At 34.9% G+C, this 24,825-nt stretch overlaps 1 protein-coding gene across 7 annotated transcripts in view; it reads left to right on the top strand.

Annotated features, from left to right (window-relative positions):
• The window catches only part of LOC138305523 (atrial natriuretic peptide receptor 1-like), a 337,291-nt gene extending 313,748 nt beyond the window's left edge, over positions 1–23,543 (top strand). For all 7 annotated transcript variants that reach the window (XM_069245785.1, XM_069245783.1, XM_069245780.1 and 4 more), the window contains 8 exons: positions 6,687–6,858; positions 12,300–12,449; positions 15,732–15,855; positions 16,228–16,296; positions 16,772–16,946; positions 17,191–17,289; positions 17,752–17,843; positions 18,552–23,543. In XM_069245785.1, coding sequence (XP_069101886.1) covers positions 6,687–6,858; positions 12,300–12,449; positions 15,732–15,855; positions 16,228–16,296; positions 16,772–16,946; positions 17,191–17,289; positions 17,752–17,843; positions 18,552–18,629 — 959 coding nt within the window. In that variant the 3' untranslated portion in view covers positions 18,630–23,543. The remainder of the gene's footprint in view (positions 1–6,686; positions 6,859–12,299; positions 12,450–15,731; positions 15,856–16,227; positions 16,297–16,771; positions 16,947–17,190; positions 17,290–17,751; positions 17,844–18,551) is intronic.
• Positions 23,544–24,825: the final 1,282 nt, after the last annotated feature.

Here is a 24,825-nt window from a genome sequence, read left to right on the forward strand (position 1 = left end):
ATTTTACAGGCCACGTTTCAAAAAGGAATGGAAACATTTAAGTGACACGTAAACCAAATTCACTTTTTTTCAATGTAATAAAAATGGTAAAAATAAAATTCACTCAAATGACTCTTATGAAAGAGCATTGGTACTGTTTGGTCAGTAGAATGGGAATTCGATGGGTCGTTGTTAGTAGAATACAATGTATATCATAATAACTCACTGCCTTCTTCTCAAAATCAAATACCAATACTGCATACAGCAGATCACAGTTATGACGAACCTTTGTAGACCACCAAAATCACTTCGTTATGAGCATAGTTTGTTATACACATATAATATAATCTTATAGGAACCTTGCCGGATTGAACATTACTACGTTATAACCATAGATTCGATGACTCGTTATGAGCGTGTCTCATTTCACTTTGATGTGTAACTCGTATTTCTCCCACTAAATAATCTTCCAAGTGATCAAATAATTTATAAAGTTTAGTTTGTGTTACCTACGTGACCTTGATAGAAGAACAAGGTCATTATTGAACAAACGTTTAAATCTGCTATTTGATCAAATATATTATAAAGTTTAATTGTTCTACCATATTTGACCTTTGATATAAGAACAAGTTCAGTTATTGAACAAACTTTTAATTCCTCACCCTGAAATTCCACATTGTGATATATAAATCACCAACCCTCATTGGATTATCATCTATGATAGCTTTTCTGTGATCTGTGTGACCTCTGATATACGAAGAGGTTTATTTATTGAACTGACTTGTAAGCCCTTCATACTTGCATTCCACATTGTGAGATATATATATCACACAAATCATCAATGAAATAACAGATATAATAACGTTTAGCTTTTCTGACCTTCGTGACCTTGGATATGAGAACAATGTCATTTATTGAAGAAACGTGTAAGCCCTTCACCCTGGTATTGTACGCAGTGCATGATATATAACGTTGTATATCACCAATCCTCACACACTGTGGTAGTAGCTCCGATGTCCGACCATCGACCAATCATATACCTTGTTTCGGCAAAGGAAGTCCAAAGGATCGTATACCTGTCCGGGCCTTATCTACGGTAATAAACGTCAAATTTATTGGTTATAAATACGGCGGTCCTACACAAAATAATTGATAAAAAAACCACTAAACCACGACCCAAAGACCAATCATATTGATCCGTTCTATCACAGAGGCGAATGACAATGGCAAATATTTCCATTCAAATTCACATTCATCATACTTTAAAGGAAATGTTATTGACTAATATATCACATTTTCATCTTATCATATGTTCTATGAAGACCCCGATAAACACTCATGAAATAAATGCGTGTATGTTTGTAAATTATTTAGATATAGTGTGGTTGATCCTTAATCAAATACACATTTAGGTTTTTACGGGAAAATATGAAGATTATATGCGAATATTGTAGTTCATATACAAATTTCATTGATTTACAATTTAAACGGCTCTATCAAAAGTAAAATTGCCATCAAACGGTAGATGTTTGAGCAGACTATCTTGAACAACAATATATAGCTATAAAAGTCGGTCGAATCATCAAATGACAGCTCGGATTTCTGTAATTCGCGTGCTGGAAACCAATTTCTGGAACAATTTGAGCGTTTGTTACTATTTATGGTAACGTTTCTCCGAAAGCAATTTAAAGATCAGCAGGCCACCACACGCAATTGTTTAACCTAATGTGTCGTTATCATAAGGTGTTCTCGTGAATAATTGCACATTATCAAATGTTCATTACGTAGAAACTGTTTTCGTGGTTGCTGTGAGACCAATGATATAAACAGGCCGATTTTTAATTTTCAAATCATTCAACCAGATAAACACGAAGGTTTCCATCCACGATTGCCCTGCATTTAGTACTGTACCTGCTGCCCCTATTGCAAGCTCGTAAAAGGAGAGTACATGTAGAACCGGTTTGCCCATTGTTAGTGTAATGTGACCGGATGGGGTGTGTTGCTTGATGTCTTCAACGACATGCTTCAATGATATAGCACTATTAAAAGGGTAAGAGTTCCAATATACAAGAAGATACAACACGATGTACCGCAGTCTCCAAGAACAATATTTTCGCACTTTATACACAGAACACACCACATACATGGGAGGTCGTCCTTATATGGCCATGTTTGTTAATGGGCCGTTAATTCAATCAAACAAACAAATCCATCCACGAAAGTGCATGCATAACCGCGCTATAAAACACATGGTACACAATGACACTTCATGCTATACAGCTTTCTCTTTGTAAACCTTTAACTAAGAACTACTAATTTTTATTTATTTATTCCGGTACTACATAGTTCGATGGATATAAAATCCTAAAAGACTATGTCATTGGGTCTTATGGATTTAGTATAATGTCAAAATGAAAAGTGCGAACACTTGACACATTGTTTGTGTTATGTTGAAACATAATTATACCTCATCTTCTTAATTATACTATTGAATCAGTTGATATTAATTATCTCATATTAGATAATTATTATTGATTAATAAACATCAATTTATTAATATGAATTTAATGATTTATTTATATGAATTAATTAATTCAATATCAATCATCTAAATCTTAATTAATTTAACCTAGGGATAGTGTTTTAATATGATTTTGTTTTATTCACACATATATTTTCACATTAATCCTCAACAATCAGAAAGAAAAAAAAACAATAGTAACGGTCTGCCTATTTTCTGCCCTGATCGATTTATTTACCTTCCTCCCAGAATAACAACTACACCTGCAGCACCAATAAACTACAGGTAAGACAACGCGAGGGGAAAAATCCAATTACACCGCCGGTTTTACATCTTCCTGAAAATCTGGCTCCGTCGATTTTAGATCAATAGTACAGTGGTGAATGGTTAGGCCTACCAAATCGATGCCGTCCTTGTTTGGTTGTACAACACTAACCGAACGTTTTCTACAGGACAATAACACCTAATTGGTGCTGATGTGTAGCGTCTTTTCTAAATAGATGGAACTTGTGATCATCATAATCACCTCATTGTGTCTTACCAAACCGGTGATGTATCTGGAGTTTCTACTGTGATTAGTGGTGAGAGACCTCTGATTCGAACAGTATTGTTTAATTCTGTCTACCTCACTGATCTGTTGAGTGGAATACATTTTATCCTGTGGAAATTTCAACATTTGTCATTTAGGCAACATCTATTCACAAGGCCAGACTAAGGATGCTTATTCACACATAAGAATGGATATATGTTGTTGAACCGAGCAATTGAAGACATCGTGAACAATACCTTCAATTCAAAAGATTCGTTATTATCTCGTACGAAAATATGCAAAGATTATCATATCGTGAAATACAGTTTGTTTGACGGGCCTGCATGTGACGTTCTCTCTAAATAGCATGCTATATCATTTGAATCATTTGTTCAAACGTCACACATTCCATTAACGTGAAGGCTGTAACTAAAAATCAATGTTATTCAATGATACATTCTCGCCATACAAATCACCAGACATGTCTTGCCTGAAGAGATGACCGTGCATTTTGAATGGAAATATTATCACGATAGACTGATTCCGATAATCACATGATTTAAATCATTATTTACGACTTTAACTGATACAATTTGGAAATTTCGAAATTCGCTATACAAAAAAAATTATCTCAAGATATGGCATTTTGCTGTGAGTAAAAGGATTCACGAGCACTAGAACATACACTATATCCTTAATGTATTTGTTACCGAATCCACGAAATTGAAAATCTGCAATTAAGTCCCTCTGTGCTCTGTATACTTGACGCTTTATCCACCATCTCATTCATATTCGTTCCTCCTCCTTATCTATCAATAGGACACCGATACAGACAGAAAGAATAGTAAAAGGATAGAACGACTGAAAGCCTAATCTCGTTGTGTTATATAATATAGCTGATTTCTGGTCAAAATTAAGAAACAAATTTACCGATAACGGGTTGAATAGCTGCATACTTTACTTAGGCTATCGATCGAAATTCGTAAAGAGGCTAATCAACTAAGTCCATTGTGGCTGCTTAAACATTATTAAAACGAGCTGATCTAATTTCATGATGTCAGCTTGACATACCGATAACAATATTGGATTATGACAGAAATTCATTGAAATATCTCTGTAGGACAAAACGCTCCAATCAGTTACTTCACGTGCTGAGCATCCTAAGTAATCCTTACAAAATCTTTAAGGTTGATCACATGACATTTTCGCAGCAGCATTGCATGACAAGCATTCTAAACACACCGAAGAATATTTTGTCATTGACTATCAGTTTCAGCGAATATATATATTTGACAACATTACCGAAGTTGTCACGTGATCTCGTATGCCTCAAATTATCACGTGATACATGCATCTTTGTGTCTATTGAAGTCTTCATATGTGGATTTCTGTCATCGATCTTCATGATTTTGACGTGACTCCCAGGAATCCGGAGTCTTCGACAGATTGCGCCTCACAAGTCCACAAACTGGTCATATGTAATCCGGAACATCTCATTCCTTTACGTCGGTGATATTCCAACGTCTATATTCCGGAGGCATTATGCCCCACATAAGTCCACAAGCAAGTCATATGTGATCCAGGGTATTGCGTCCCTTTATATCTGAAATCCGAGATATTCCACCACCTACTTCCGGATAGTTTATGCGTCAGTGATTGTCTGGTTTTGTTTACTACATGTGTAATTTGTAAGCAAGCATGGCTCTAAATAACAATCAAATGGATATAGACAATAGCGACAAAGGACAAGACCCAGGTACATGGTTTGTTTATCTGTATAAGTACTGATTTCTGAATATTTTTGTTTGTGACTGCTGATGTCCTCTATGTATTGATGAGCTGAACATACAATGTATGTTGGCTCTTTGTTATTATTACTTGTACACATCAGTTTGTATCGTCATCTTAGTGTCTTTGTATGTATAATTGTTGTATAAATTGTACAAATATATGTATTCTAACGTAACTACATACGAATGAGAAAATCATTATTTCGCGATATGAAGTAAGTATATCTTTTTAAAGGAGGTTATTATGAAATGATGTAAGATTTAATCAGTTTGTATTTTTGAATGTGAGATTATTTCTATGGAGGTTAGTGGAAATTGCCCTATGGTGATTCAACATTTTCTTAAGCTATTCTAATTTCCAATTATTGATCTGAACAAAGTATAAAGGCTATAACAATATTTAGTGGATACATGTTTAGGTAGAGTAATTAATTCCACAGCTATTGTTTAGTATCTGTATAGGTATAACTAATAGATATGACAATAACAACATATTGGTTTCTGCCAGACAGTTTCTATTTTATGATTTGATTTGTAACTATGCTATGTTTTCGTTCTTGGTAACCTTAACAGTTTTCACTGCTAATGGAAACATTTATGCGCCTTACGGCGATACCAAACACGATGACACCTTCTATTAGGATGGTCCTTGTTCTGCCCCGAGTTATCTACCCTTTTGGGTAGTAAAGTGATTCTTTTTAATGATTCCCACGTCATATTTCTCAGAGAATTTTTTTTCGTGAAATAATGACGCCACAATCAATATCTATTCAAGTATATGTTTAAAATGCTCTTCATTTTAAAATTGTCCCCGTTTCAAAACATCCTTCTTTTCAAAATGTTAGCGTTATTAATTTTTCAATTTAAAATGTGTATATTATTCATTTAATAAATATCTTCGTTTTAAAAGCAATTACACTGTAAATATATCTAAAAACAAGCGTACATGATATTTACTAAACTGCGAAATAAAATGCAAATCTTTAGGGAACCATATTTGAAACGTTTTAATGAATATACACCACATGGCCGATCTCAGTATGTAAAGCTATCAAGCGTAATGGATTAGATATACACTGCAGACATTTGTTAAGATGGTTTAGTTGTTGATATACGGGATAACATGGCGATGAGTACTGTACTCCCTAGCACGCGACAATACCTATTCTTTTAGCATATAACTGTATCTGGTGCTTTGTGTATGTGTGCATGTCTCTTGTTTGTTTAGTACCCTTGCTGGACTCCAGTACCTCTATTAAGAAATGCATTATATGGTACATTCCCCATCCATTACCTTACCTGCACTTACCGTTCAGGTTATTAAGGTTTATTACTTAAACTGATCTTTGCATCTGTGCATCGCGATATGCCACTTGCTTTGAGAATACATCTTTGTATATTATTCCGTATTTTATATTGTGTTTCTTACAGCATCTTTTGAATCAACGTTGGTAAATAAAGAAAAGGAATTTGAGTGATTGAATTGATGTCCAACGTAATAAGGAAATACTGAGTCTACCGTTATTCAGATGTTTTAACTCCGGGTTGTACATGTTGTTACATACGGAGAAAACAAGATAGTTTATTATAACAAACATCACACTTGAAACTTATTTAAACGGCTGAAACTCAATGCAATCCATGCCAGAAGCTACCCTTTTCTGTATACAGGAAAGCGACACATTGGGAGGAATGATAGAACTTGTTGATTCCAATTGAGTATAATGATGCTAGACTCAAACTCATAATCATATCAAGTTATACTTTAAATCAGTATCTGTTTCGTTTATCATCCATTCTTCAAATACAATATATTGACGAAACATAAAGTTTGCATATTTTGATGACTTTATCATTTCCGTTGTAGAAATCCACCAGAAGGTAAAGAATGGTCTGAAGCCGTACTTCCGGCCCACCCTAGAGGAAGCGGACTGTCCATGTGACGAGCTGGCCGAAGTCATCCGTAAATGCTGGTCAGAAGATCCAATGGAACGACCGGACTTTCAGGCCCTCAAGTCCATCATTCGGAAACTAAACAAGTGAGTCACGCAACCATTACATTAGATTGTATAATAAATCTACATATCATGGAATTATCTCCCCCTTGTTGATTGTGACACAATAAATTTGCATGCGTAACGTCATACTTTTTGCAGTAAATGAGGTGAATTTCGCTCGCAACAAAATGACGTCACAATCAGAATTAACTCTGTAATATGAAATACTGAATATGTTCGCAATGTTTCATAAACAAAAGATTGTCTGGTATAATGCATATACAGAAATAATCATTAAAAGATATTATTTTTTTATTTTTGTAATATATCCATCCAATGTAGACATCATTTTTATATGTCATATTAACACCACGCCATTTAATTAATACGAGGGGTTACTGTCACTGTCCTTATATCCGCCTCTGGAATGTGTCAGAGCAAAATTGACAATATGGAAAAAAAACACTAGTCAAAGAGATACAGGGGCGCCGCCAATCTTCAAAGCCACACAGTCAACCACGGTGTACATTGAACGGTTGTTTGAATATTATACTTGTTCTTCTCATGTCCCATACACAATCTTCAGTTTTCCTATAGTGCTTTCAAAGGTTAAATATCGCAGCGGTCATAGTATGGACTGCAATATCGGGGATTAGTAGAAAGTGTCGTAGAAAAAGAAACTTTTGTGTGCAAATAATGGTTGTCGTAGAATAGAAGATAGTAAACAAAAATACACCTCTTACTGCTCACAATCGATGTGTAATCAGTGTTTTCATACTAATTATATTTTCGCTGGTGATTAAGTTTTGCATATTTCCTGGGCGATATCACGAATCAGAGAATAAATTACAGGTAAAATATAGCCTTTTTTGACTCAAAAGCGAAATAACGTCGCTGTTAATATGGGTTAGATTACAGTATAGTATCCCAGTTCATCTCTGTATAAGGACGGCCCATACCGTTATATTACAGTATAGTATCCCAGTTCATCTCTGTATAACGACGTACCATACCGTTATATTACAATATAGTATTCCAGTTCATCTCTGTATAACGACGGCCCATACCGTTTTATTACAGTATAGTATATCAGTTCATCTCTGTATAACGACGGCCCATACCGTTTTATTACAGTATAGTATTCCAGTTCATCTCTGTATAACGACGGCCCATACCGTTACATTACAGTATAGTATTCCAGTTCATCTCTGTATAACGACGGCCCATACCGTTATATTACAGTATAGTATCCCAGTTCATCTCTGTATAACGACGGACCATACCGTCATATTACAATATAGTATTCCAGTTCATCTCTGTATAACGACGGCCCATACCGTTTTATTACAGTATAGTATATCAGTTCATCTCTGTATAACGACGGCCCATACCGTTATATTACAGTACAGTATTCCAGTACATTTCTGTATAACGACGGACCATACTGTTATATTACAGTATAGTATATCAGTTCATCTCTGTATAACGACGGCCAATACCGTTAGATTACAGTATAGTTTTCCAGTTCATCTCTGTATAACGGCGGCTCATACTGTTAGATTACAATACAGTATTCCACTTCAGCTCTGTATAACGATGGCTCATACCGTTAGATTACAGTATAGTATTCCAGTTTATCTCTGTATAACGACGGCCCATGCCGTTACAGGGGTTCTTTTATTAATTAATCCTGTGTCTTTATGGCTAACGTTATAAAGGAAAAATCAATATTCGTTATGCCGAGTTGTGAGACTCCAGACTTCCTCGTAATGTTGCCATCGTATTTTATGTTCTCCAATTAGGCGTGTTTTGTTTGTCACCAGGGCCAAGACGAAAATAGAATGCTTGGTATTGTTTAATTGCATTTCGTTAGAGTTTTACGTTGTTGTGGGTAATATGGACAGGTGTTACAAAGACAATAACTATCAAATAAGTAAAACGAACACACAAACAACGCCAGGCGATTACATACTGATGGTCGTTAGACAGACAAACGTGTGCAGAAGTCTGTCGTCAATTCACGAGACGTCATCGCAGCGTGTTGATGACGTCATCAAATTTGATACATAACGACGTTGATGGTATGAACATATTCGAAAACAAGTGCATTTTTTCATTGTTTTTTTTTAGAATTAGCAGAAAGTATCAAACATTGGTCTGTCATACAAATTCATTAGTTACATTCATCGTGTTGACCAGCCAATGTATATCACTCCCGTTAGATAGCGCTGTCTATTTGACATATCCCTATGAGACTGTATTAATCTTCGAAGCTACCTTTACTATATTCAAGATTGCATAAAAAACATTAAAGGCATTCTTTTGAATTAATCGATTTATCAAAGTAATAAAATGAAATTACCTTTTAGGAAGGATAATGGGTTTTCTTTTGAAGATCGTTTTCAAATGGTTTACTAAGACAGAAGCACCGATTAATACATTAATCAAGAAATGAATATCTGGGTATAAATACGTTAACATGATAATAAGGGCAACTACAGCATAAAGGAGTCTGTCTTGATTAGTTCCATTTAATCAATGAAATTACAAGCTCAGTGTATTTCACATTCACTTTAGTAGTGGTATCTTCAAACAAAAGGATTGCTTTTGATTTCTGCCTATTTATTTTTTGTCTTTTTTTTCATTTTTAACGTTTTCATAAAGGATATGTCTTAGTCCTGGTGCACAAATGTATAGATTGGTGTGTCAAATCTCCACAGAAACTACGAACGTTGCATAGGACTATCTCCGTATACTACGACGGCACAGAACAAGTTTGATACTCATTTCGTCTCATTGTCAGGATAATTAGAATTTGACCAGTTATCGCATTTAAAGCTATACCATGGACCGTCAGAGCCCTTCAAACCTGCATTATTGCGAGATTTTAATACTAATAGCATAACGACAATGTTACTGAAATCCTTTTGTAACATCTTACATGTTTTCTTTATCTATTGTACGGCTGAAGATGTGTTTGAAATTCAACACACCATTTTTAATCAACATACTACCAATGTGACACTATCTCTCTACCATAGCCAGGTTGAGAAGACACTATTGCCCCAGAGTATTAGCGAGGGATGAACTATTGTCCGAGACGAAAACGAGGTCATATCCATACAATTTTTAACCAACACTCTGTCACGTGATGTACTCATGATAACTATGATTAGGTTGTCCTATACAACAGCCTATGTAGTAAAATACTCTAAAGTCTTACAAAAGATGTCACCAATTAGTGGCAAACTTCCAAATCACGATTTCATTTCTCCGAAAGGGCATGAAATACGCCTCCATGGCACCATGGGTAACATGGAATGAGATCAAGACAGATTGAGATTGTGAATCTATCTGATAAAAGCATTACAGCTAGAAATATACACGTATATATGGACCCAGTTACTATACGAATTGGCCATCTAATTCTGTGTAGCTAGTGTAAAACAGTCGTAGTTCATTGTGATATAGGCAACTTAATTAAAGGTTTGATTGGACATTTAAATCAAAATATATTAATTAAGATTTCGTTGTCTTATATCGTCAAAATAGTTCATTTATTTATTTATTGAGAGATAGGTTCTTCAAATCAGTTTAAGAAGCATGATAGATTGACTAAGGGTTTGTAACGGTTGTTCATTCTATCTTGGCCTGTCGTATTTCGAAGCATATGAACCATTACATATACGCTACATTTAAAACGCGTAAGGTCATTAATTATAAGCAACTTATCACGATTCAAATTGTGTCAACAATTGCCTAAGACAATGGGAATAAAAAAACTGTAGAACAAATGCTATGTGATAATCTTCAAAGGGTACACACCAATGCGTTAATAGAACCTTGAATCGATAGAGTTGTCTTTTCCTTGCGGCAATTTAAGTATACGAACACAAAAGATGAATCAATACATTAAAGTATCATTTGTGATCCAGTAGACGTGCAAGGCTTCACTGTGTATTTTATATATGAAAATCTACTTTTGTTGAAGTTTTTTTATTGAATTTCTCTATATCATATATTTATATAATATAAACATGTCTGTCGCCTGAGGAATACTGATAAAGATAAATTTATACAGTATACTGTATATAGTATTCATTTACTTTCACGGTTATTCCTTTTGTTCTCTGATACATATCGCGAAATTATTTTGTGACAACAGGCGATTTCATTGTCCCTCTCCGTCTATGCTGAACACGGAGCCTAATTTAACTGACTGTAGCTACTAGACCATATCACTAATACTCAAACTTACATGTAGCACGTTTTGTCTATGTGACCTAGAGATCTACTCACTTTCTAGTAACACATATCAACGTCATTTTCGCTATTCGGGTAATCATTCAAATGATTACAATGCATGGAGTATTACCGATGGACTTAATGTGTATTACACAGACTTGAGAAATTCAATAAAAAGCAATTCGCCACCTCAAACGCGAGGATATTAGTACATATCTAATTGAGATAGCTACTACGTTTGATGTGAATGGTTATATGCTGCAAGTGAAATAAGCTTTTCTCAAGGCCTTGGTATCTAGTAGTGTGCTTGTAGGCTACCATTCTCGATTCCATGTAGAATCGGGGTTTTTCAGGTTTTTTTCCCTTAAGTTCTTATCAACTTAGAGTTCTTATAATTTAGCATCCGCACTATGTTTGCGTAATTCCATTTTAAAATTGTAATCCGATGCTAGCAGTGGGGTTATTCTACAAAAGAAGATAGACAATCGATACTAAAATGAATATTCCATGGTTGTCATTACCTGCATCCGGTTACTGGACCCATCAACAACATCAATACTACCCGTAGATGTCATTCAAACCAAATGTAATTTCCTAAAGATGAAACTTGAGTATACTTGAGACAAATATTCTTTCTTTCGAGCTGGTGATACTCACATTTCGGAAACATACTTCAATTTCCGCCGAGAAGAGCTTCCATATATAAGTACACTTCTAACATAAATTCCGTCTTCTATATTACATAGTTAGCTCCCTCGTTTGTAGGTATTCATTGTGACGTCATTATTTTGTGGGCGCAGGTAACGTCGTTTTTCGCCGAAAAGTATGACGTTGCGTTCGCAAACACATGACGTCACAATCAATACCTACCTGCGAGGGTAGATAACTCTGTGATATGCAATTCAGACTACAATTTAATAACGTCGCAATATCATTTAATATAGATGAGTATAGGCTTTAAGTCACACTACCTTTCCGAGGCAAAACATAAAAAAAAACAATAGACTTTAATATATCGATGGCCTAAGATGAGTTTACAACCCCCAAAAATATATATTGTGTAATCTATTTCAACAGCGGAGATAAATTTCGTTATTTTACCGTCTGGCGCAGTGATAGCCATCTGAGTCTACATTCCAAACTAGGAGGTGGAAATATAGTATCAAAACTTAGGGACTGGTTGCCAGACTAGAGCGTGGCTGAAACATGTTGTTATTTATTTTGTGTCAACGTTACAGGGACGGAGATAAGGGAAACATCCTGGACAATCTGCTGTCCCGTATGGAGCAGTACGCCAACAACCTGGAGGCGTTGGTGGAGGAGCGTACATCCGACTACTTAGAACAGAAGAAAAAGGCAGAGGACCTGCTGTATATGATGTTACCCAAGTAAGACCAGTGTTTGCATTTACCATATAATCTGTAAAGAATATTCTTACATTTAAAAGCTCCTCCTATGACATTCCTTGTTTTCATTTCGGTTTATATATTTATATATACAGCATTCTGATTATTTCTTGTTATTGAAAAATATTCAATTAAGTTGATTTCTCAATAAAATTGAACCATATCCGTGATAACCGACATTTACTCCGACAGTGAATGCGTAGGTGTGTATGTGTGTGCGAGTACATATGTATGTGTGCGAATGCACGTGTATGTGTGAGAGCTCACTTGCATGTGTCGGAAAGTACGTGTGTGTATGCGAGTGCATGTGTATGTGTGCAAATGCACGTGTATGTATGCAAATACACGTATATGTGTGCCAGTGCATGTGTATGTGTGCCTATACATGTGTATGTGTTCGAGCACTGCGCGTGGCAATCGAATTGAAATAAAGATCCGTATTATCACTACTTTTGATGAGAGGAACTGACAAAATTACATTACGGGTAACGTTCTGGTGACCTTTGGGAATGGCCAATCAAATTGCTGCTACCAGAATCTTGTCTTGAGACGAAATAGTTTCAAAGATCTATCAGAATGAAATTCATGTACGTAGTCATATCGCCCAACGAATACAACATATCTATTGTATGTGTACACTAGTACGAAATGGCATTTTCATTGATGTAGTAAGGTGTGTTAAAAGCATTTGATCTGTTATACAGATGCTACAAAGGTCATCCGAATTTGACCCGTTATGGAATGTTGTCAGATCCTCTATTGAATTGAGTGGTTATACGGATCTTAATCCGATTGCGGGCGTGGCTAACTATCCGACTATTATGATAGATGGTGCCTCCCTGGTTAACCAGATAAGTTTATAACCAGACTGAAGTAGTCTGCTGTTATTTCACGTTCTTCCTACAACTTCAGTCTGATGTGAAGCTTTTCACTACAGTGTAGTTTCCTTAATCGATAATCAAACTTTGTATCAGGTTTAATTGATTGAAGAGAGACAAGCATTACTGAAAAGTGGCAGCAATAAGAAACGTCGATTTTTTCCAATAACAGTGACAATTGGCTGCTTGTTAGATATTGTAATAATATAAATTGAAACATTATATTTATAAACATCAATTATGTCTAAATAGACCAATGATGATAATTCCCTGGGCGAAGGGTAATATGCTGTATTCAAAGGGAAAAAACATGGAATGATTCGTTTTCAAGCAACAGATGAGTATGACGTGATTGTAATTAAAAATAAAAAAAATATTTCATACCGACAAATATCCCAAGGTTTACATCCCTTGGTGACTAGTGAAAATATAACTCTACAGCACAAGAGAAGATATTAGACAGTTCAAACGCGCTAGTTAATCATACGAATGTCATCAATTCATGCGGCGTTTTCTTAGTGTACACTACGTTTATAGCATCAAGGGCCGCCATGGCCGAGTGGTTTACATCTTACAACATATTACCACAAGTCCTCCACTTCTGAATCGCGAGTTCGAATCCCGTGTGGGACAGGTACTGACCGATGGTCGATGATATTTCGCCAAGTACTATCGCTTTCCCCTACCATTTCAACCTACCTAGCACGACCCTAAATTAATTTGCTGTTATTAGGATGGGATGCTAAACTAATCATGCCACGCTATGTTATCAACAATTGTGATGAAGAACAGTATTCCTTATCATTACGCGTTCAAGATTTGCCCCTAAACATTAGGGATAATCATTCATAGGTTTGGGAAAAGCCGAAAGATCTGCTGGTCCTGACGAGCCACGGCGAGAAACGATCTCTAAAGTCGGTAAAAGGGAATAAATTAATTTATTTTTAATGTAAATGACGAGAGAACAATACATTGTTACCTGGAGGCTAGCTAAACATATATTTGATCACGGGAGATATTACCCTTACCATCAAGGAAGTAGATCGTTCCTTTTCTCAAGTCTGTGCTATAAAACAGCGTCAGCACAACACATGCAGTGAATTCCTTCCACTGGCAGTTCTGGGGAATATTGATCCGGATCTAATTTATACCAGACATCTCGTGCTTGTAATTGGTAGTTTGTGGTTAAGGTGGTGTATGTCCATATATAGACTCGAATGACATCGATTCTATTTATAGTTTCCTTCCAAATAGGTGAATTTATAATGTTGTAGAGAATCCTGATATAAGAACAGATTCGACTTCATTGTATTCTCGACACGACAGCTACAGTTCATCCCAGCATACTACCCTATTTTCAGGAAGACGTAATAATATTTTCTTAGCAAACATTTGAAGTTCTTCTGCATTGTTAGCCCCCAATGAGTGTTTATGCTAAATATTAAGCCATAAAAATGATAAGAGCGGAATTATTATCATAACGTGTTGTGGGTTTATTTTATCTGCAGACCGATTTTTTTCATTAAAACCCACACCTTTTTAATAGCATATATCACCGTCCAATGACTAGTATATGTGATGAATGATCTCAACGAATTCCATTCTATTTTTGTTTTGTTATGTTTGAATTCCCCTGTGGGTGTTCGTTTAGTATTTTAAATGATATGTGTCCAGTAAATTCCACTTTAGTCATGTTTAAGAGATTGACCATTTTGATTTTAAAAACCAAACCAGCGTTCTGATTTACCTTTGATCATTGAGATATTTTCAGTAAAGTTATATAATATACAAAAAATAAACATATACATAGAGAACCTGATCACTTCATATATATTTAACACGCTCTCGTTAAAATCTCCAATGTGTTGGCATGAGGCTGCAAATGTTAAACTGAACTCAGAATGATGACCTTTAACCTATCATTGTGGTAGTACGTACTTAGAGAATACGGTGGCATATTTCTGCCTTCAGTTCTGGTCGACTTACATTAGCTTTTCCTGAAGAGGTAATTATGACCAGTCGTGCAATAGCATGATGTATTGGGATATTTGTGTCAGCAAGGTGAGATTTAAAGCAACTTGTCGACATAATCATCGTGGAAAGTTGAGCTAGAGTATCGCGTTTGGCTTTAACGAATCTAGTCATAATACGATAAATCGACATTTCAATATAAGTCGAACTGCTACACAATCAACGCAACAATTCGGGTTATAATTCAACCAGTGTTTCAGATGAGCTTGCGATATCTACCTACAGCCGCCATAGAATATGAAAAGGCTATACAGAAATATGCAGCGATATGGTTAGGATGCGGTAAAATAAATATACTTTTTCCTATTATTTCCATACATATTGTCTTTGACGTTATCGAAATTTTCTCTTACAGGTCTGTCGCTGGGCAGTTGATGAGAGGGGAGACAATCCATGCAGAAACCTATAATTGTGTGACTATTTACTTCAGTGATATTTGTGGATTCACAGCGATGTCCTCAGAGTCGACCCCCATGCAGGTAGGAAATTAACATTGATAAACTACACACGTTTTCATATTCCATATGTTGTACTGTATATATATTTGTTAATACCATTATAATCTGCGATAAAAAAACCTTCTAAATGCACTTGAACAGAGCTGGATTACAGTAACAACTAATTTATCATTCCACAGTCGAAATCCTTATTTAAATTAGTCTTGTCATACATCATCGAAGATGATACATTTTTTTCTATGGTATGATGTTATTTTCAAGTTTTTTAAATTGTAGAAAAAAATTATATTCGCTTTAATTTACTCAGATTGTAGATAACAACGTTATATATTTTCTATTTTTTACCCAGGTTGTAGATAATAAAGATGTATGTTTTCTATCATTTTTGCACAGGTTGTAGCCTTGCTGAATGACCTATACACTGCATTTGACTCTGTTATAGAAAACTTTGATGTATATAAGGTATGTATGATTTGTCTATAGTTAGTTGACAATACATACTATAGGGTTCATCCTTTCGTGGTTTGAGACTTTAATAATTTCGTGGGTAGACTTTTTAATGTTATACGAATGAGGAATACTACCAGCAAAAACTATCAATGCGGATTCGTTGTTTTCTTATATTCGTGGTTTCACAACTACAAAGAACGAATGTGTACAACGAAAAAACTAATCTTAATACTCAGCTCATAATAAAACGTTTGGGCAGGTGATTCGACCTAAATGAAGGTCAAACTTCCACTACTGACACCATAACATTAGGTAGTAAGATAATTCAGTAATTTGAAAATTGATATGAAGTTTTCATTTCGACTTTTTTCATAAATATCATTATTTAAGATATCAAACCAAGAATCAATTATATCTATGAAGAATGTAAACGCTATTAAGTTTCGTTTGTTAATGAATTTAACTATTGTCCCTCTTTTTCATCCAGGTTGAAACAATAGGTGATGCTTATATGGTAGTATCGGGACTGCCCGTAAGGAATGGAAATCTACACGCTCGTGAGATTGCCCGGATGTCAATATCGTTACTGAATGCTACGCTGTCTTTCAAAATACGTCATCGACCAAACGAACAGCTCAAACTCCGTATCGGCATCCATACAGGTACAGTAAAACTTCTCATAACATATTAGTATTCTGATTTTAGTCATAATTTACCGATGTCAAGCCATGATGTCACAATGAATTGCTACTCTATAAGGAATCGCTCCAGATCATATAAGACAAATGACAAATACAGAACTCCTATACGGGATTATGTTATAGATTAACTTCTTGTCTTGTCCTTAGTTTTGTACATATGTTTGGTGACAATGTTTTTTTTACTAACAACTCCTATGATTATTAGGTCCCGTGGTAGCCGGCGTGGTCGGTCTAAAGATGCCCCGGTATTGTCTGTTTGGGGATACAGTCAACACGACGTCCAGAATGGAGTCCAATGGCCTACGTAAGTAGGATGTTCAGACCTTATGTTTATTTGGTGGTATCTCGCTCAGGCGATCCAGAGAAAGTTGGGTTTAGACATCGATGTTTCTTTATGTTTGGGTTCACGCCAAAATGATGTAGCATACGTAGTATTAAAAACTCTAGTTTGCGTTATGTTCATCCCCTCCCCACACGGTGGTCTAAATTTAACAATCTACGACATAAAACGGTCAAAGGGAAATCTTACGTTCAAGAGCCTGCCTTAAAATATGCAATGCTTGTCTATGTAGAATTTGAAATTAAGTGATTCCTTAAATTTTAGGAATGTTCATGAAACTGCACGCTAGTATTGTAAATTTATCAACGCTATTCGGCTCTGAAATGCGACGCAAATAGTATTTCCTGTTAATTATTTCGTTAACTTGTAAAATTGTATAACTATTTTCGACCTCCTCACTGTAACTTGTTTTGTATGTTTTCACAGCATTAAGAATACACGTTAGTCCTAACACAAAGGAAGTTTTGGATACCTTCAACACGTTTGAGCTGGAGTTACGTGGACCAGTAGAAATGAAGGTATGCTTTGTTGGTGATAATTGTCCATCATTCAATGTACTCGTAATTTGATATTTTCATATATTTCTGTTAATGAGTGTTGTCAAACGATCGATTTGTAATGGACGTTAGAATCAGATTCGATATATTACATTGTATATAAGGACCGACACACTATTTGATCAATGAACATTACTCAGTGGTAATGGATTATATACATTCGATGATCCCACATTTATTCGATACATACCGCTCTGCCTTGTAACGATCAATTCTATAAGTGTAAAGCCCGATGTCATAATCTCCTAACATGACATAATGTCCTAACATGTCATAATGTCCTAACATGTCATAATGTCCTAACATGACAAAAATGGCGTAACTCTCGGTTATGTCTCTGATATACTATAACGTAACGATGCCCATAGATTCCATAGAGTTTAGATAATTAGTATGATGTTAAGGCACCCCACAACACCCCACAAATCAGAGTGTAGATTTCAAAACAACTCGTCTTGGTGTTCATAAGATATACAATAAGGAATCAGTCTAGCTTGTAACGAAAATTATCATTGGCTACCAACGCCTTTACCAGCTCAAAAACGACCTACGTTACGTAAGGAGACAAAATCTTCAGTTTCTACAAAAGTCTGCATTTTGTTTTGAGTAATTGGATCCAGTACCTGATTGTAAAACAGTCCCTCCATTTCTGTCTTTGTTATTTTACAGGGTAAAGGTACTGTAATCACCTACTGGCTTGTTGGAGAACGGGCCGCGCCTAACCAAGACAAGGAGAGCATCATTTAAATCCACCAATGAAATCAGACGTTGGAGAACAGCCAACCAATGAAAACACTTGTTATATGCGTGCTTCCCATGAGCATGTTCGTTATTGTTGTGATACATCGGTTGATCATTTTATTCCACAATTATTATCCATTTACGGAAATATGTGACACTACTCAACCAATGGAAATACATATCTTATGTACAATAGCCAATTAGGAGCCAAGGTATATATATAAATAGAGGTGCAGCACACATCATGTGACATCTAAATTTAGGAACGGAGTACCAAACGATACGATGAATCACTACCACCAAACATTGTATGTGTTAATCATTTAAAAAAATCCAAGATATTTTGTATTCAACAGAAGCATGGTATTATTGTTGTAAAAACTGCAAAGTCTTCACAGAAAATGATATAATGTTATGATATAAGTCAAGCAAGTGGTGAATGTAACACTGTAACAACACCGTAGCAAAAATTGCAGAGGGAAGGAAAATAACTGAGATTTTCTTTGTACCAATGTATCGAAAATATATAAGTACGGGATACAAACACCGCGGCATATTTTTATTTAACGATTCAAAGATAGCCAACAAATGCGAATGAGCAGCTACAGAAAAGACTGTCTAATGCTGAAACTGTACAACTGATTCAGAATACTATACATGTCTAAGTAAGGATGTCGTTGTCCAAGTTTAAGCGTTACTCTTTTTAGATATTCTGACATCTGTTTGCAATATTGACTTTGCGTGTCCGCTATGTTGGATAACACTCAGAATTGTTAACCGGTTGTAATAGAAGGACATCGTTTTCTGTGTATGTTGATTACAGATGATAGGATTGATCTACAGACACCAAAACACGGTTGGTTATATCCAGAATAAGTATGACGGGGTTGGAAATGTTGAAAATGGAGACAATTTGATATATTTTCGATTTGTGCTGAGGACATACGGTTCTAGATTAGTCCCTATAAACTCTGGCTTGAATATTCCTGTCAGGAAAGGTTACGGATGTTAGTATGGACGATATAGCCTGTGTGGTTCAGTGTCAACATGGATGTCAGCACCCAAGTTAAAATGAATCACGCACCAGCTGATTGGTTAAACTAGAGTTAAATAAGCTTATGATATCGCTTTCATTTGAATGACCGAATGTAACTGGTAATGCGATTGGATGAACTGTAGTTACAAGCACTCCAATTGGATCGGACACTTGATCGAAATGTAACAAGTGATCCAACTTGTTAACTATAGTTAATTATATAGAAATGAATGTGAACTGATGTAGTACACTGGACTTCAGTTAATAGACGAGTGTAACAAGCTCCAAGCACTTTAATGGATCGGGACTTTAGTAGAATGTAAGCAGTGATCCAATTGGATGGGCTACAACTAAATGGACAAACAATATGGACTGAGCACGGAGTTAACGATGTGATTTGACAACAACGCAATTAGTACTTTGAATGGTTTGAACACAGTTACAGGAACATATATACACTGATGTAACTGTATGTCCTGTTGTTATCCTATATGCGACTTGAGTTTTAAGAGTCAGGATTGTAATTTTGTTTCTGAATTGAATACCGCGGTTTGTGATATTATAGAACTAATGTGATGTCCCTTATGAAATATTGTAGTTGTAATAAGTATGATAAATATATAAAGATATATATCTATATAGATACTATGAAATTATATATAAGTGTATTATATTATATCCTTTATCGATCTGTCTAGTGAGTGCTCGTGCTGATATTTATACTTATATAATAGATGTACATACAAGAGCACATTTTCCATGTTTTGTGGACGGTACTGCAATTATAATTTCAACATATAAAATTTAAAGATAAAAAAAAATCAATCTTGTTTGTAACGAGAAGTTTCATTTTCTTAAAAATTGCGTTATAATTTCATAACTCTTATAAAATACTTCGCCATATTTAACGCCGATTGGCTGGAACAACGGCGCAATGGTTTCCTAGAAATAAGAGTCCCTGAAAAAAATGTCATGACTCTAGATTGAATCCAAGGATCCGCTTGAATAGCGTTTATGTTATTACGCTAGACCACTTAATTCGGAGTGTTCTCTCATTATAAACCCATCCAGTGTTATATCTTCAAAAATTAAACAATTTAGTTTAATCAATTTAATCCTTAATGATGGTCTTAGGTAAAAGTTTTATAATTATTGATTATTTGATGTACACTTCTCGCACAATAGATTTTATGTAACTGTTAAAAAACAGATAAAATATGTGCACTCTACACGTTGAGAGGGACGAATACACATACCACACAATATATGATAACGTTTGTGCCGGACTTTTGTTTCTATTGGTGATGGAATGACGGATGCTATCCCGGGCTGACGTCATTTCAGTGGATGATTACAAAGCGTTACATCCCCATGGGAGACACTAGTCTCACACAAACATTATCAAATATTGCTTGGTACACGAATTAATCTCACTGTATATAGATCTGCATTTTCATCATATAACATATAACACGATTGATGTAATTTTGACCAAATGTTGTCATTAACATATTTTCTTTGTATTTTTAATGCTTGTTATGCCTTTTATTTTCCAGTTTTTTTTTGTGTTTTTTTTTTTATTTGATTTCGTTTCTTAATTTACAATAGAATTTTGAGTATACGTCTACCATTTAGTTTTATAACAGAATTTGCCATTCTGTTTCATTATCAATATACTTTTCTGTGTGCTACAATTGTTTGAATTGTTACTCTTGGATATTATTTTAAGTCTTCTGAAAGATTATTTTTGCACCTTAGCTTATTGGATACAAAATTACAAGTTTATTCTTAGCATTTTTATTTTTTTTTATAAGTCTGTATATATTCATTCCTACATACAAATTAATTACCATAATTATGTCAATTTAACAATACTTATGCCACAACACCGGTAATTTCATGCAATTTATTTTATTAATGTCTCTTTTTTGTTGGTATGGAACTTTTGAGAACAAAATGTGGGCTCTCTGCTGTTTCGTTTCTGCTTATGACAGACTTTAAGTCCTCGACGACTAGACGATATATCGCTAGCATTAATTGTTTAGTTATTTTATTGTATCTTTCATTTACATTTTATGCATTCTTTAAAAACATATTTTGCTTAGGAGAGTATATGTAATATATTTGTCTGTTTGTTTTTAATTTGAACAGAACTGCTGATTAATCCTAGAACACCACCTATTTTCTTCCTTGCACGATATTACCACATTTCCGTATTCAGTTTTTATAGTAATTGTTTTTCACTATATTAAACAACTCAGCACGTTGCCATATGCTACACAAACACACGGTTTCTCTCTGAAATACGTAAACCATGTTGTCTTTAATTGAATCGTATTTGAGTAATCACAGTATTTCATGTTTTATTGGAGTCGATTTATCACCATTACAAGGCCGACAAGGCGTTAAAATATCATTGTTTATAAATAGACTGCTTCCAAATATATACGCATGCGCATATGAAACACATTTGGTAAAGTCCGGTCAGCAGCAGTGTTATCCCCAACTGACCTGTGTATCGATATTTTTTATTTATTTATTCATTTGTTTACAACCGAAAATATGTTAACAAAGAAAGTCCAAATCGTCCTGGATATGGTTACATAATCAGCGACTGAAGTCGGCCCAGGATTATAAAGGTGATTATCAAACCCTGCAATAATTACAGTACAATATATTCATACTAAAGTCGGAAATGTTCACATGGAATACGAAATGGTTATTCCATCAGCGTCGTTATCATTTTAAGTCATAATTCGATGTCTAAAGTTAACTTACCAAACCAGCTGTTTGAAAGAAACGTCTGTGTGTCGTCTTATTATGCCGGAAAAGTAAAACTTTATTATTTGTAGATTGGTTATTATTAGTAAACGATGAGGAAATCAAATATATCTAAATAAGGGAGTTAAAACTATTCCCAATGATTTACCTGCATAGAGTATTCACGATATGTTGAAATAATTCAATTGATATCAATCCAGTTTGTCAGATGTGGGAAGCTACGTTCACTAATTGGATTAACAAAAATGAACATCCGTGATTATAGAAGAGATTAAAAGCGTTTATAACTATAACATGATTCATTAAGGATTGTGTTGGATCGTGTCGGTTGTAAAGAATGATATAGATTTTGATCGTTTAATTTAAACGGTACTAATTAGAACAACTATTGCCACTTTTGAATGAAATGATTTGTATATGTGAGTGTTACAGAACTATAGAGATGGATTGCCTTAATAAATGTTATGTTCGCAGATAATTGTAGCTAGGAACTATGTATTTTGTGTGTTTGTTTAATCACATCAGGTTGTCACGTGATCTTTGTCATATGCGACATTTATCAAAACAGGTCAAAGGTCATTGAACCCGGATTGCAGTTGTATTATAAAATCCCCCAACGGCACGTATCATAAATTAGGATTGTGGTGAGGATGTAACTCAAAAACAGTGGTAAATCATATTTGTCATGGACTAAATAATCTTAAAGAAGAAAAAATCATTTTGAAGGAAAAGATTGCACAATTTCGTTTCACGCATTAAAATATCAAGAATCGCATTATGTTGATTTATCGAAAACAGTATCAGAGTCAGGTTTTATGCTTTGAAGTACAATATACATATATATCAATTGATTTGTATGCGTGACTTTATCCGCACATAAGACATTAACAACCATAATCTCTCTGTTCCATTTTCAAAGCGTTTAATGTTAAATATGTGTGCTAAAACAGCCATGTGTTAGGGGGTTATTATATATATGAGAGAAATATGTATAACCTGCGTCTGTATCATGATCTATATGACGATTTGCATTAGTATTGTACACCTATGTTTCAACTATGAAAAATTATATTATAATTCTAAATAAAACTTTTGTTTTCTAATTGTGTTATGACTTCATTTTATCCAACGTGATATTTCTGTATCTAGCACACGTTCTATTCACAATACATGAGTTACTATGATAAATTTCAAGTTTTCGTGGAGAAAGTATACAAATATATACAGGGCTTTGCTTACCACTTCATGTTTAAGTTTACATTGTCTATATCACCTTTTGTATTTCATTATTGCCAAATAAATGTAGTTCGAAGCTTATATTCTCCTTTGATAAAGATGTTATCAGAACATTTCGAAGGGGTATGTATTTCTTAGGAAAATAAATGCCATTAATGACGTCATGCAATGAACATGCCAAATATTTCTGTTGAGTTACATTGTTTTAGTAGATGATTATGCATATATGAAGGGAAACGAAACATAAAACTGACCCTATGATTGGTTTGGTATTGTCTTTGACATTGGTTAACTAACACTGAGGGATATCTTATCACTCATATTCCGTTTTTGCATATTACAGAGTTACATGTACCTCCCTTGTGGATACGTAATGATTTTGACGTCGTATGTTTGAGACCAAACGTCACGTTGCTTTTTTTATAGGACGTTATTCTGATTTATTATTTTAATGCCATATTAACAGCCAGGGCCATCTTAGGACGTGACAGGTTTGTTGGTGGAGGAAAACCGGAGTATCCGGATAAAAACTACCAAGCAGCAGTCAGTATATGGCAACTATCCCACATGGGATTCGAACTCAGGACCCAGGGGTAGAGGGCTTGTGGTAATATGTCGAGAACATTTTTTTAAGGATAAAAATATTTTTATTTTTCCCATCAATAGGGCCCCGGGGTATGGGTCCGCCGAGGTTCCTCAAAAAAACAAATAAATGTAAATAATTAAAGAAGCAACTGAACTAATACTGTTAATAAAGGTAATACATAATCTTAGGACTCACAACTTCGTAAATATTTTTTTAATAATTTGAATATCACAGTCGTCTAGTACGATAACATTTGAAAAGATGAAATACTTTATGAAAAAGCTCTTTTATACGTACTTATAAAAAAGACATCTTAACCACCCGGCTATCGCGACTCCAAATGCTCGCAAACACATAACGCCATAATAAGTATACATACATGTACTTACCGACAAGAGCAGATAAGTCCGTAATACGGAATATGTCACATAATTTACATCCGCCAGTGGCTTACCTATGTGACAAGATGCCCAAAGGATTAACTAACGTAACGTGCAGTCATAGCAATTGTAGTAATACCTGCTAGTAAACATAATAATGTGTTTATTTAGCAAAATATCCAT

The sequence above is a fragment of the Argopecten irradians genome, chromosome 13 (genome assembly GCF_041381155.1).
Source record: "Argopecten irradians isolate NY chromosome 13, Ai_NY, whole genome shotgun sequence".
NCBI classification, from domain to species: Eukaryota; Metazoa; Mollusca; class Bivalvia; order Pectinida; family Pectinidae; genus Argopecten; species Argopecten irradians.